General features: G+C 37.3%; 1 protein-coding gene across 5 annotated transcripts in view; it reads right to left on the reverse strand.

The window, feature by feature from the left end:
- Positions 1–16584, reverse strand: part of Fancl (FA complementation group L) — a 72912-nt gene that overhangs the window by 26398 nt on the left and 29930 nt on the right. For 4 of the 5 annotated variants that reach the window (XM_021210194.1, XM_029545225.1, XM_029545226.1 and 1 more), the window contains 2 exons: positions 8606–8702; positions 2908–2976 (listed from right to left, as the gene is read on the reverse strand). In XM_021210194.1, coding sequence (XP_021065853.1) covers positions 2908–2976; positions 8606–8702 — 166 coding nt within the window. The remainder of the gene's footprint in view (positions 1–2907; positions 2977–8605; positions 8703–16584) is intronic. The other variant, XM_029545223.1, reaches the window with a different exon arrangement.

Raw genomic sequence — 16584 nt, forward strand, 5'->3', positions numbered from 1 at the left:
GAAAGAAAGAAAGAAAGAAAGAAAGAAAGAAAGAAAGAAAGAAAGAAAGAAAGAAAGAAAGAAAGAAAAAAACTAGTTATGTAGGAGCAGACCCGCTGCCCCTAGTCCTGTAGGAGTAGAACTGCCCCTAACATAATGTTGCCTCACCTTACATCTCAGTGTCCAAATACAACTTAGCATTCCCAATGCTCTAATGTTGAAAAGAGTTCATATTTCTACCACCAAAAACTTTATGACACAGGTTGATATTTAAAAGGAAATAAGGATTTTTGAAACTTTCTAAATTTTAATTCCATGTATTACATTAAAAAAAAAGACATTACCTCAAACTAATACAAATATGGCCAAACATATATAATATAGACAATAATAAGTTTAGATTGTTCTACAATACTTGAGTATGAACAAAAGACAAAGATTTTCTTTGGCAAGCCAAAAAAGCAAAACCATTAAAACAGATTTACATGACTACTCTGAAAGTTTCAGATGATACATAACAGTAATAAGAGTGATGAAAATATGTTCATATTCCATGTAACCATGAAAGCATTATATCCAAATGATATGATGGATACATATCATGTTAAAAATACTTCAAATAGGCAAAGATCATGAAAATAGCAAAACTTATCAATTGTTAGCAGACTATGATCAAAGTAAACTATGGTAATGTAAGAATTACTATGTATGCCTGGACGCAAGTGCAGACTTTCACAAGCAATTTAGGAAGGTGAGTTGGCAGTATTGAGTAACCTCTGAGGCATATTCCATACAACAGTTATAGAAATATTTACACGGAAATCCTCATAGACATGCACCAGGAAGTACATACAAGCGTTCTGTTGCAGACTGATAATGAGAAGCTAAGTAAGTCAGTAGGGCAGTGAATGGGTTAACTGACTGATGAACATAAATATCTATAGCATTTAAGAGCAAATTGATACACATAGACAATTATGGACAAATTAACTCAATAATACTGACTTAAAAGACCTTACACTGGGAACACAGCATAGGAATATGCACAGATAGCATACGTACAACTTAAGGGAAAGAAACTCCCATTTAGGAAACTAAAGACACACAGAAGAAAAGACCCAGAAAAGGGAAGATGAGCACTGTAGCTCTGTGAAGTCATTATTTCTATTCTAACAGAAAAGGGAGGACTAGATACAGATCTCAAGCAAATGTGACAAATAGTATTTGCCAAGTCAAAAGGAGTCTTACTTAGCAACAACTCTGATACATTCCAGTTACTACTAGTTAATCCTGTTTGCTTGGACATATTACAAAAAGCAATTTCTGAGAGTCGCATCTAAAGTTCTAATGGACAGTATTACATTAACCCCATACTCACAGGGTCGAGGCTCCAAGCTCATAGTAAACAGCACATCACATCTAACTGTCACAAAATAATTGTGATGTCACAATACACTTCATGACCTTTCAGGAAACTTACACAGTACTCACATTAAAGAGAAAACTACCAAACTCATTACTAAGATAAATATGAAAATGGAAACAGGATACACAGTCCAGACTTGATACTTTCTCATGATCTCAAGGAAGTTTCTTAGGCAAAAGATGATGCTTCCTGAGTCAAAAAAGACATTTTAAAGAAAAAAGAAAAAAAACTACAATTTTTTTCTACAACATGAATTGTTGATTTGGTCTTTTGAGACAGGGTTTCCTCTGTGTAGCCCTGGCTGTTCTGGAACTCACTCTGTAGACCAGGAAGGCCTGGAACTCACAGAGATCCACCTGCCTCTGCCTCCCTAATGCTGTGATAAAAGGTGTGCGCCACCATCACTCAGACACCAATATTTTATAAACTGATAAGCTCCAGCTAGCACCAAAGGAAACTTACAGACACTTTGCTTTATTTGCTAAGTCTTATGAATTTCCAATGGAGGAAAATTTTTTAAAGAGGAAAATCAGAAAAATAAACATGACTTAAAATGTCAGGTTAATTATCCAAACTCTCACAAACCTAAGTCCTCTTAAACACTTTAAAACTAATTTATGAGCAGGGGAGATGGCTCATTGGGCAAAGTGTTTGCCACTTAAAGCTGATAACCCGCACTCAATCCCACATAAAGATGGAAGGAAGAACTTCAAAGGACTCCTCACGTGCTCTACGACAACCCAGTGCCTACACACAACAACACATCCAATAATAACAAACTGCTTAAAATCATAACAATTCATGGATAATTTTAAACATAAACAAAACCATGTATGACCTCTACTTAGAGAACCCCTGTAAAGCGTCACTATGAATCTGTTCTCGATTTTCAATCTATGAACACAGACATCTTCTCCTGGGTACTGTCAACTTCTAACCCTGACCTACTGCAAAGGAGCGCACTGCCATGGGAAACTTCTCTGAACGGAAACACTGGCTCTTTTGATTTTTACGGATACTTTACTAATAACATCACCTTATATGTATATAACACCAGTTTCTAGAACGATTCTAAAGACACTGACCTCTATCAATGTACTAGAAAACTGAATTAGCCTAAGTAGAGCAAGCAAGGACACAAAGGACATCTCTTAGAGAATTTATCTATTAGGTCATCAATTTTAGCAATACACACAACCGCACACACTCTACTTATGTCCAGTGCTTTCTAAATAATTTTCTAAGATTTGAACTTAACAATGTACAGCAGTAGAGAAATGCTTGCCTAAAGATATTTAGGCAATGTGTGTGTGCATGTTCATGTTTGTATTTAAAGAGAGAAAAACAAACATTAATTTTTGGAAAAATATGAATTATTAAAGAATGAGGTTTTACATATAATGACTTAAAAATAAATAACTAAATAATTTTAGACCCTAAAACAATCATTTGAGTAAAAAGAATATACTTTCTAATTATTTAAAATAAACTTAATTATTTACCTGTGGTGTCCAGGAAACAGAAAATGGGACAGGAAAGTCCACGACACAATCTGGTGGCTCTACAGGATACTGTGACAAAGCATGAAAGTAGGTCATTCCAGTGTCTGTGTGACAAGCTGACATGAAGCATTCATAAAAACTAGACTCATTACACAAAGCATTATTACCTCAACATATATACTGATTGATGTAATCCTTAAGAGATTTTATATATAATATATATATATTATATATATGTGTGTGTATTTATACCTATATATGCATATATATACATATACATGTGTGTATACACACACACACACACACACACACACACATATATGCATAAATACACTGAAATTGCACTATTATAGTGCCACTGGGAGCCAACTAGCAACCACCCCATGCTTAGGAGGTACAAGGTTCAATGATGTGGGGGTTCCAAAAAGTACTGAGTAGGCAGCATCGACTTGAGTCAGTACCCGTGCTGATAGGCAACATCGACTTGAGTCAGTACCCGTGCTGCTAGGCAACATCTACTTGAGTCAGTACCCGTGCTGCTAGGCAACATCGACTTGAGTCAGTANACTTGAGTCAGTACCCGTGCTGCTAGGCAACATCTACTTGAGTCAGTACCCGTGCTGCTAGGCAACATCGACTTGAGTCAGTACCCGTACTGCTAGGCAACATCTACTTGAGTCAGTACCTGTGCTGCTAGGCAACATCGACTTGAGTCAGTACCTGTGCTGCTGCTATGATCTGAGGGACCAAAAGCTGAGTTTCAGTTTTTCTTTAAACAGAGATTAAACCAATTGTTATTTAATTATTCTGATTATAAACTACATTTCAATTAGCTTCAGTCACCAGCTGAATAAGTGGTGTATGTTAAAATAATCAAGAAGAACACACCAATCACTATATGTCATTATTAACTTAACTGTGACTTCCCATAATAAGCAACTTCTTGTATTAAAAAGAAAAAACAAAACAAAAACAAAGAAAAGAAAAAAGAAATAATGAAATGCCTTCTGCTTCATTGGCGGAGAATAAAACTTAGTTTTAAGCAAGAAAAATTTTAAGATTGGTAGAACTATTAGAAAATTAATTACTTGGTTATATAAAAAGAAATGATAATCATAAGAACAAATCAGGTTTCTAAGTTACCAAAGATTCAAAGTTCTTTTTTAAATTAAATTTATTACAGAACTATATTTCAAGATCAATTAAAATACAATTCTAGAATCTTCAAAGTCATTTATAATTAAAAATATTCATTACTTGCCATTAAAACTAAATTCCTTAAAAGAAAATAAGTTTTGCAAAGTTTCCTATGACAAGCTGTTTTAAGTCTCAGATTTCACTTTGTCAGTCTCTCATTTTTTTCATTACTTTATTGAGTAAAAGTCATAGGAGGGAGAAAAGGAAGAGGAAGAGGAGACGTAGCTTTAACATTTTTTTTTTTTAATTACTACATTTGAAGCCAATATTTCCCAAAGAATTAACATTTTGCTATCAAGGTAAGTGTGACTAAAATGAAACTAAATATGGATAGACAGCAATTAATTCTATCTACAGATATAAAGCTAGTAGCAAAACTAATAGGAAGCCCCAGAAAGATATTACACTCTTTAATTTTGAAAGAAAAAAATGAAAAAAATCAGGTTAAGACGTGACAATGGCAGAACTTGAAGTGTTATAATGATCTATAAATTATCACCATTCTTTAAAAATATGCAGGTAGCTAGATGCTCGGTAGATTAAAGGGCTTGCCTCAAGCCTGACACTGTGAGTTCAATCCAGAGAACCCATATGGTGGAAAAAGAGAGCTGACTGCCAAAAGTTGCCCTTCAGCATGTGTGCCACCACAGTGAGCACACACACGCACGCGCACACACACACACACACACACACACACACACACACACAAGAAAAATGATTATACAGATTTGTAGGTAGATAGATTGATTGATAGATAGATAGATAGATAGATAGATAGATAGATAGATAGATAGATAGATAGATAATGTGCCTGCAAAACCTTCCTGCATCAGAAATAGAAAATTTGATTCACTCTGGGTTGTTATCCATCACCTGAGGATCTTCGATTGGCCAGTCTCGGTTCTAACTTAGTCATCAGTGTAAGTTGTGTAATATAAAGAAGGCCTACACTTTTCTAAGATTCAGTACAGTAAATACCACAAATACAATGACATGGAGAGATCCACACTCAAAAGAGACAAAAGAAGCGAACAATACAGGATAACCTTGTGTGTACAAATATGGCCACTGGATCATCTGTAAGATGACGACACCTGCTTAATATATTTATAATGGTGCGAACGTATTTGATGGGCAATTTGATGGATTAAACTGATCTGTGGTGGTTTCACTGAATATTCACTCTAAGGTCAACAAATATAAGGATATACTATAACTATTAACCAAAATGACAATTTGTTCAAATAAACTACATAAATGAAGAGAATTAAAAAGCAATTTCATATGGATAGTTTATTATGAATTATTAAAATATAAGGTTATATCATAGGTGATTACCTTATTTCCCTGTCCTTTTGGGGTTTTTTGTTTTGTTTTGTTTTGTTTTGTTTTTTTCTTTTTCCTTTGCTTTTGCCATAGGGTCTCTGCAGCACAGACAACCTCTGCAACTCAACTCACTGTACAGTCAGGGTTATCTTCAAATTAGATTAGTAGCAATCCTTTTTTCTTCAACTTCTCAAGTGCTGGGATCATCGGGTTAGAATTCATTTTTAAAATGGCTTCTGGACTGTAGAAGCTAAATTACAGTGTAGGACTAAATACAATGTCCCTAACCCACATAGGCAAACTTTGGATGGCCTTTAAGTTTTCTAGGTGTATGTAATACCAACTTGCATTAGTTATAAAAATTCTTCTGTTCTTTGTCTTTGTTTGGATGGCTGAGTATGGATGGCCTTGGGTAAAGCAGTCAACTGATCTATAGTTCCAACCTAAAAACTTTTATTTTGGAAATCTAATTGACAACATACACTCTGTATACAGGAATGGAGCAAGATGCCACACATGTGTAATTCTAGTATCCAGATGTCAAAACCATAATTACCACAGGCTAAAGCCTCATCTGCTCTACACAGCAACTTCCAGGCCAAACAAGCCTGGCTAAGGGGGTTCCGACTCAAACAAGCCTGGCTAAGGGGGTTCCGACTCAAACAAGCCTGGCTAAGGGGGTTCCGACTCAAACAAGCCTGGATAAGGGGGTTCCGATCAAAAGAAATTATTTTCAATTTTAAGTTTTAATGATTTCTCAGTGTAATTATTCTGTAAATCTCTCTTGAAGAAAGCCAGGCATTAAATTTTTAAGGAACTATAAACCATGAAGACATATATTTGTTGCAATAGTTCTAGATTCCGCAGTCTCACTCCACAGCACATTGTGAGTCCTAGTCAGCTCTGATTAAGCAGGATCGCTACCCTGCAGGACCACACATACCACAACAGCACGTGCTCGGCCTCCAGCACATACAGGCTGTGCTTAGCACACAGGAGAAACTTAGTCATTTGCTTCTTTGTTTACTTGTTTGTTTGTTTCAGGATTATTTTTAACAAGAGTTGTGTAGCTCAAATCAGCACTGTATTCACTGCAGTTCAGAGTTGATAAAGACAATGATTGAATTGTGAGAGAATGTGTTCAAGAATAAAAGCAAAACAAAACAAAATGTACTCCTTTAATGTTGTCAAGTCAAGAAACAAAGGTTTATGTAAGTACAAAACCCCAATTTAAAAGTAGTTTTTTAAATTGTTTTTTGTTTGTTTGTTTGTTTTTCGAGACAGGGTTTCTCTGTGTAGCCCTGGCTGACCTGGAACTCACTCTGTAGACCAGGCTGGCCTCGAACTCAGAAATCAGCCTGCCTCTGCCTCCCGAGTGCTGGGATTAAAGGCGTGCGCGGCACCATGCCCGACTGTAGTTTAAAAAAAAAACAAAAAAACTCATAGCTTGTATTAAGATATTATTTCTACAATCTTACCAAATACCTTTAGTGATATTCCTAGACCCAAACACTGAGTGAGGAAGGGGAGGGGAACAGAAAGCAAATATTAAAGACATACTTGGCATATCTGTAAGTCTAAATTAAATCAACAAATCTAATAAATCCCATCAAAATAAGATTAAGATTCCCGTGCCCTTTTTCAAATACAAAATACCCCCCATCTTCTCCCATCTCAAATAAAACTTTGACTTTTCTCTGCCAGTGTTTGCCTGTAATGTGTTGTGGAACTACAGATGTAAAACAGAAACAGGAAAATATCTGTAGAGAAATATCTCAACTGCATCACTAAGCTCTAGTTTTTAAAAGTAGCAGATATAATGGAGCATACTAATACCATTATTTGGAATATCACCAATTAATGAAGTAAATGTTATACTTAGAAAAAAATCTTTTGCTACACTGAACTGAATACTTAAAATTAATAAAAAATAAACTAAGTCTTCCAAACATACTAAAGGCAGTGTGCACACAAAGCGCTGTCTGCTTAGTAAGCACAGACTTCAATCCTGTGGACAGGGGCGCTTAAAATCTCACACTCTGCACTGCCTTCCTCTTGGTGAGGCAGCTTTCATCAGGGTACGGATCCTAAACTCAGTCACCTGAATGAAGACACAGAAAGAACCCTTGTTGCTGGTCAAGTGTACTTTTTACAAGGATAAAAACTGATTTCTTCTATTTCCTTTTTAAAGCATATCTGTTAAACTGTAAAAAGAAAGTAAAACTATTTTAATGAAACAAACCTCTAGCTCATTCTAAAACTTAACTACATTCATATCCAACTAAATTGCTGATATTACACCTCAATGTCCCATGTGGACATGAGAAAAGAGTCACTACTGAAGCCATCTCTTGGCATCACTAAGAGACAGCAACCTTCTTGTGCCACGCACCACAGCTTTATTTGTTTATTTTCTCTTTTGAAAACCTTAAATGCCAGACACATTTTTAAAAAGGACAAACACAATTGATCTTTTCATCACTAGAATCTTCTGAAATACAAGTGATTGATGACTCCCAAAAACAATAAAAATCTGGATGTCCTGGTGTCCTTTACATTTCAGTGTTTCCCCAGTCCTTACTAAGGGATGATTAATATGTTGAGCTCCCTTATTTCTTAAAATTTCAAATCTAGAACTAAAGAATAAAGATGAAATGAAAATATAAATGTTTTGTGAACAGTTATAGATCACTAGCATACATAAGCTTATAAATAGACATAACCTTTCTAAATTCTTAAAATATATACACCCAAAACGAATAATAATCTGTGAATGTGCATGTACACTGTGAGTGTGTGTGTGTGTGTGTGTGTGTGTGTGTGTGTGTTTTAGAGGGTGTGGTGAGTAAAAAGATTAAAAACTACAAAAACAACTCAGCCAAAAGTAGATGCAAAAGATGTTCCCAGAACAATGGTAACATCACAGTGTTTGGAGCTATTGACTCTCTAATGTTTCTTGATAATAAGGTCTACATTTTTATGAAATTTGGAATAAACTAATGACAAGAACTTATCTAGGCTTTTGGAAACTAAATGAATCAATTCCTTGAGGCTTTCTAAAATCAATTTTTAAAATCACCCATGTCATTTAAAAATAGCCAGCACTTCTAAACAGTAAAAATATTCAGAGTTCATTTCTTAAAGTATTTCCTGACCACCAGAACAAGGCACGCACCTTTGCCTTCAACTTGACAGTGATTAGGTGCTCTCTGCCAGAAGTGTCATCTGCTTTTAACTTGATGGTGCTGAAGGAACTCTCCACACATGCGAGTCTGTGAGGAGAAAAGAATAAAAAATGATCACACACAGGTGGGCTATGAGGTGGGGAGATGGGACCATTCCTACTACTACATGGAGCAAATTAATCAGGAATTTCTGCATGCCAGCTTTTCCTCCTGCTATAGATTTACTGCAGTTAATACACCAGCCTAGTGCTTAATGCAGCCATAGATCTCAGGATTATTTACAGTATGTGTCAAGGCTCATGCTGTGGTCAGTGAGCACTATGTTTCGCTTTTCCATCACTGGAACCTTTGGCACACACAGCATGTTTCTGTCAGCCTCTACTTATATACAAATTAAACTTCCTGTCAAATTCTTTGATCCATTTCTGTAGTTTCATATAGTATGGGATTTTTATACTTCCTTTATTTGTTTTCCCTCAATGAACTTCTCCTTTGTTATCAGTAATGTTACTGTACAACAATCTGGCTGGTATTAGTTCACACACTCAAATTAATCCTATGGAAAATGTTGTATAAGCACGGGTATAGACTGGTTTCTTAGCAATAAATTTCTCTTTTGCACAAAATATAGCTTCTGACACTTAACCTAGGCATGTATTCAAGATGACTAATATTTTAAACACATAGCTCAAACTCAATTGTTTTGGCTTTGAATTGCTCTAAATGCATGAATTCTCTACAATATCCTTTGAAATACATCATTCTGTAAAAATATAGTCCCTTGAGTACCATAAGCTACTACCAAAGTAGCCCGGTTAGCAGTGTGTTTACTAGTCCACAGCCACTCGGATGGCTCTTGACATTTTTACAATACTCTTCCCCTGTAAAGATAAAAAGTGGACTGAGAACACTGTGCAACTCATCACCCAGAGAGATGAAGAACTCAAGGATCAGAAGAAACATTTGCCTTTATAGTGACTTTTCCTTAACATCACTATAATTCATGTGGTTACTGACCAGGAACAAAGCAAAAATGGTTCAATTTAAAAAAGCATTGAACAAAGGTGTGAATCACTAATGAAAAACAGAAAACAGTCAGGAATCTGAGAACATGTGTTAACAATGGATTAATGCATAAGATGAAGCTATATAAATTATAAGTTCTTTCTAATTAGTAAAATGTCCAGAGTCTTAGAAAACAAATGAAAGTAAAATTATGGTGGAAACATGTTTGTTTATAGGGTTAGTTTTTTTTCCCCACTGATACTTTAAAAACCTATTAACTTTCCCACATCCAAAAACTGTAGATATCTGTCTCAATCACTTTTCTTGTCATGGGTTCAGACACATGTGTACCTGACTGAAAATTTCTTCAGATACAAAAATGAAGAGAAGCATATGCATTTATTTATTTTCCCTTTATTTTTAAGCAACGGCATTATTTAAAAATAAAGGGATTTCTAAAGTATAAAACTCCAGTTTCAAAAATAACCAGAATTAGCACTGATTAAACCAAAAGCATGAACTTTCATAAAGACACAGCTTTAAAAGCACTGGCTAAAACAGATGAAAGTGGGTGAGCACCCACTTAGCAAAAGAAAAATAATCTGTAACACAGGGTGTGATTGTAAATGGCCAAAAATATGGGCATTTCTTTTTAACACAAGAGATCAAAATGGAAGATATATTTTTAAACTAAATTATAAATAATAACACATGCAGAAAACTTACAACTGTTCTGTTATTAACTTTTCAGTGAAATAATTGTAGCATTTAGAATCAAGCCAGACAACAATTTAAAAGAATAACTACTGAAACTGATGTTAATCTACTTAATACCTGAAATTTAAAAGAAAGGGATGACAAACCCTGAGAAGTACACACACACACACAAAAGGTTAAGAGTAAAGATTAATACCGATGAAATCTGTAACTACTAATGTGAGAGTCAAGAGCTACATACTGAACTAAGTGTGCACGAATGGCATTTAAAACAAACTAAACCTAATATGTTATGTATCTCTTGAAATACTGTACTTAGTTTAATCCACAACTAAGATTATTTAGCATTTTTCCTGCATTGCAGTAGTACTGACATCCATGGGCAGCCCATATCAAAGCAGACTGAGAAGATGGAGGTATATACTTCTCCAAACCTTTGACGATTCCATTCTTACTCTTCAGCATTAACTGCATCATTTCTGATTATTCAAAACTCCCCCCAACCCCCCAATCATGTTTGCCTCTTCATTTCTCTTCATAACATCAATCCATGCTGTCTCCTGTGTCAACATTAGTCCTACCTTTTAAAGCAAATCAACTTCTTGCCCCAAAATATTCAGTTAGCCCCCACTCCCTACAGTCTCTAACCCAGGAGAGGAAATCCTGCAATCTAGCCTCAAAGTGTTGTCCTTTCATGTGAGCTCCTGGTTAGAATTTTTTTTTTTTCTTTTCTTTCGTCAACTCAGCACAAGTGTCATCTGGGAAGAGTGAACTTCAATTGGAAAAGGAGCTCCATCAATTAGCCCATAGGCAGAATTTATTTGATTAATGACTGATGTGGATGGGATGTCCCCACCCACTGTGGGCAGTGCCAGGCCTGAGCACAGCAGTTCTCAACCTGTGCACCCTGACTCCTTTCACAGGGGTCACCTAAGTCTATCAGAAAACACAGGTACTGCATTAAGACTCATAACAGTAGCAAAATTACAGTTATGAAATAGCAACATAAATAGTTTTATAGTTGGGGGTCACCACAACATGAAGAACTGTATTCAAGGGTCACAGTTTTAGAAAGGTTGAGAACCACTACGTGAGCAGGTAGACCTGATCTGTATAGGAAATCAGGATGAGCAAACCAGTAAGCGGTGCTCCTCTGTGGTCTCTGCTTCAGTTCCTGCCTTCAATTCCTGCCCTGACTTTCCTACATGATGAACTAAAAGCTGTAAGCTGAAATAAACCTGCTCGTGCCAAGTTACTTTTGCCCGTGGCACTTTATCACAACAATGGTAACCAAGCTAGAACATATGATGTGTTTCTATCTCAGCTTTATTAGGAAGTATTAGCTGTGCTCTAATTACTAGGATCAAATTGTATAAATATGTATTTCCATTTCTCCCAAAGCTATGATTCTTTGAAAGGTTTTACCAACGATAAAAAAATACCACAATTAACCAGCTTCCAGGATTATAGGCTTAACTACAAAGCCTTACAACACATATTGGTAATTTTTCAATAGCACATCAGATTTAGTACGAGTCAACTCTTTCTAAAGATAAATGCAAAGGCCAAGTCACAGAACTGTACTCATTCTAAATGATAAATAATATGCTGTCTGGGAGAACAAAGAAGCAGCTCACATCTCTTAGAACCATTTAATCTATGAATTATCTAGGGACATGTGATTATTAAAATAAATATAAGTTATCTGACAAATGGTGACTATATATTTCTTCCAAACTTCAATACTTTCCAGTCTCAAGTGATGAGAATAACAGGCACTGGGATGGTTCTAGGTAAAACTATCTACAGAGCAAAATAGTTGATGCTTTCAAGTCTAGGATACTCAACCACAAAGACAATTCAAACATTCCAATTCTGAATATGTAAATGAGCCACTCTGGGAAGCAACATAAACTGAAGTTAAGAGAAACCTATCATCTCATCTTGGGCCAGGTATCAGGATCTTTATGAGCCAGTGTACCACCCAGAATCACTCAGAGCTTGCATCACCCTCAACAGAAGGAATGGCTGTTGAGAATGCTTTAGGGAAGTTAAACAGTATAAAAATGGACACAAGACCACTCAAACAAAGTTAGCAACTAATTCTCATAGTCAGGTCAATAATGAAGAAAAAGATATGTCCCATCCTAATTTCAATATATTTTTTTCCTTTTCAACTTAAATATTTTTAAGTCCTAACCCTATGTGGTCCAAGTGTCCATCAGAGTTGGATATGGAGGTTCATGTTTATAATTCAGACACTTGGGAAGCTGAGGCAGTGGAATCCCCCCATGTTCAAGGCTACCTGGCTTACACAGGAAGTTCAAGATCAGCCTCAGCTATAAGAATCTATTTTTTCTGTCTGAAAGAATTACAGGAATGGAAATGGAGAGGAGCCTGAGGAAAAGAAGGTCCAGAGACAGGCTCAAAGTAGGTTCCAGCTCAAGGGGAGGTCCCAAGGCCTGACACTATTACTGAGGCTATGGAATGCTCACAAAAAGGGATCTAGTATGTCTGCCCTCTGAAAGACCCAACAAGGAGCTGAAAGAATCAGATGCAGATATTTGCACCCAACCAATGGACAGAAGCAGCTGACCACTGTTATTGAATTAGGGAAGGCTGAAAGAAGCTGAGGAGAAGGGCAATCCTGCAGGAGGACCAGCAGTCTTAATTAATCTGAACCCCCAAGATCTTTCAAACACTGGTACACCAAACAGACAGCATACACCACCTGATATGATATGAAATCCACAATAGAGGATTTCTGGGTCTGTGTTCATTCAGAGATGATGCACCTAACCCTTAAGAGATTGGAGGCCCCAGGGAGTTCAGAGGTCACGTGGGGTGGGGGGGTGGGGGCATCCACATGAAGATGGAGTGGAATGGGAAGAAGGTGTAGGATGTGGAGCAGTCGGAGGGTGAATGAGGGTGGGAGGGGAATGGAATATGGAGTATAAAAAATGCATAACAAATAAAATTAAATTTAAAAAAATAAAAATAAATGCTACTTGACAGTAACAGATGAAAAGATAAAACTTAAAAAACAAAAAACAGCAATGAAAATGCAGAAATGCCAACTATCTAATTTTAAAACAAAGTGTATGTTACCCTGAAAAAGACCTTTCTCTTCTTATCAAATTCCACACTGGCTAATCTACAAGATTATTTATTCAAATATTTAGAAAATACAGGTATTTTAACATGGTGTCAAAATAATTAAGTTCCTGGAATGCATTAAAACAAACAAATTCCTATCGGTATCAGTTCAAAGGATATTATAAATTATAGCTGCCAGCTGCTAAGGAAATGCCTCAAAGAGTAGCAAGTCTGACATGGACCAACACAGTTTAGGCCTTGACCTTGGGTCTCCAGGTCCTAACCTAATTTTATCTTGTCCTGGTAGACCACACCTAAGAATTAAGTTACGAAAATACATTTTGTAGAAAATACATGCTCTTAATTCACTGGATAGTGCTGGGTAAACACTGCACTCCATGTTTCTCACAATCCATTCACACAGCATCTCATCTCCTACAAAATTCTTCACAATCAGAAAGCACTATGCTCTGAGTCACTCATCCTGGTCCCTATCACTAAATTGTCATCTTTCATGACAACAGAATTTTAAGTCTCTAACAATGGAGTAGTTTTCTAAATAGACATTTTACTCGTGGTAAGGTAGGTTTGATTGGCTTCATTCTCAATGTCTAGGCCTAGAGGAGCTTCAATAAAGGTTCCATAACAGAGGTGTCTTGTGACATGGTTCCAAGCAGCAGAATTCCCAATGTGCCTAGATAGAATGTATACATCCATTGTATAAAAGTATTTACTTGGAATTTATTCTGAAAATTAAATAATATAAAAAGCAGCAAACAACAGGATCAGGCAGTCTTCTACAGAGTAACTTTAGCTTAAGATAGATAATTTTTGCCTAATGAATGGTACATGCCAGAAGAATTCACGCCCTTACTCTGAGCTTCCATCTCTCATACAAGATGGAAATTTAGTCCCTTTCTACCACCTCATAACAATGTGACAATGCAAAGGAAAAGTCAACACTTCCAATGTAGCTCCTAAAATACTTATTCCATCTAAGACTTCACACATTGTACTATTTCCTTTATAACTCCACTGCCTGTGGCTCTCATGAAATGCCACAATTAAACTCTACAGTACTTACCAGTTGTAAATATGCACTGCTGTAATCACCTCGATGAAGCCTGACTCTTCCACTAGATGGCTAAGTTCCACGTGGTAGTTGAAGTTGCCTATGTACCTTCACTGTTTTAAATCATAGTCAATACACAATAGCTGAGTTTAAAAAGAAACCCGAATGATTCAAAACTCTTCTTTCCCTATTATCGACGCTCCAATCAATTTCATTATAGGATTTGCCTCAATCATGTCAGATCTACTTGGAAATCTTCCTTAAATGCAGAAATAAAACAAGACCCTTGATCAGGGCACAGTAGAATTCACCTTGATGGTGGGGGCTCAGGTGAGCCTGCCCTGAGGGTATGAGTGTGGGAGAGCTGGCCCCACAACTTGTGTGCTGTAAGGCAGCATGGGTGAAGAAAAGGTGCCCACACCCACACCCACACCCACCTCGGTACTTACAACAGGTAGAAGTCCTGGCCCTGGGGCAATGAGAGCAGGAGGGCTGTCCCTGCCCCTCAGCTGCTGCAGCACTTGGGAGAGCAGGTTCTGCATCTCACCTGGGCAGCACAGTGGCCATGTCCCTGGATGTGGGGGTTGCAGGTGGGCATGAGTTCAGGAGACTGACACAATCTGCCTCTTATCTGTTGTGTGGTGGCAAGGACATGGAGAGATGCTCTCCTCCCCAACCTCATTAGCTTCACCACCTATGGTAAGTGGGAGAGCTGAACTCGGGATCATGAGAGTAGTAGACCTGGCCATGTCCCTCACTAGCTGCAACACTTGGGAGAGTGAGCCCTGTACCTCAACTGGGCAAGAGAATAGAGCTGGCCCTGGTTGTGGGTGAGCCAGCCCAAGGGCATGAAAGTGGGAGAGTTGGCAGTGGGCTGGCCAGCTATCAAGCCCAGATCCACAGCTATGAGTTTGACTGTGTACAGGAGTGTGTACTGATGTGCTAGATATCAGGCACACAGAGAACTGAACACATTTGCTAACTGTTAACTACTTATCCTTAAATGTAGATAACAAAAACAATAAACTGCTCTATGCAAAAAAAAGTGGGGGGAGAGGAAGAGACGGAGGGGGACAGGGGCAGGAAGGGTAGAGAGAAATTAGAAATAAGGGTTGTTAGAAATTAAATAGACTTAATTATCAAGTAAATCTGACTAGAAAATATACATCAAAAGAGTCAAGATGTATTCTAGCTCACATAATTGACATGTATAGAAATAAAGCCTAGTCCTTAGAGAATTACTGTGGTTAAATGGACAGAAGCAGCTGACCCCTGTGATTGAATTAGGGAAGGCTAAAAGAAGCTGAGGAGAACAGCGACTCTGTAGAAGGGCCATCAGTCTCAATTAATCTGGAACCCCCAAGATCTCTCAAACAGTGGACCACCAAACAGACATACACCAGCTGATATGAAGCCCCCAACACACATACAGTAGAGGACTTCTGGGTCTGTGTTCATTCAGAGATGATGTCGAGACAGGAGGCCCCAGGGAGTTTAGAGGTCAGGTGGGGTGGGGATTGGGGACATCCACATGGAGACAGTGGGATTAGAGAGGAGGTGTAGGATGTGGAACAGTCGGAGGGTGGACGTGGCAGGGCAATAGAATATGGAGTGTAAAAACTAAATAAATAAATAAACTTTTAAAAAATGATGACAAAATTTAAAAAAAAAAAAAAAAAACGAATAAACTGTTTCCTAAGTGGTTTTGAAGGTTAGCATGGGTTGGGTGGTTTGAAATGATAAAGCTAAAAACGTTACTGCCAAGTCCTGTAGAACTAAGGATTTACAACAAGAAAACAAAAGAGAAAGAAGAGGGGATAGAGGCAAAAAAAAAGGAGGGAGGGAGGGAGGGGGGAGAGAGGAGGAGGAGTTGAAAGAGGAGGAGGTGTCGGTTGCAGCAGCAGCCCTGTTAAACCACAGTGAGTTGAAAGAAAAGCAAAGGAAAACTGTGCATCAATGGTAAGGAGTTTTAAGAAGGAAACATTAGTGAATACTACAGCATTATGGCGAATAGTAAAGTTAGTGAATACTACAGCATTATGGCAAACAGTAAAGTTAGTGAATACTATAGCAGTATGG

This window comes from Mus pahari, chromosome 13 (assembly GCF_900095145.1).
Source record: "Mus pahari chromosome 13, PAHARI_EIJ_v1.1, whole genome shotgun sequence".
Taxonomy (NCBI): Eukaryota; Metazoa; Chordata; class Mammalia; order Rodentia; family Muridae; genus Mus; species Mus pahari.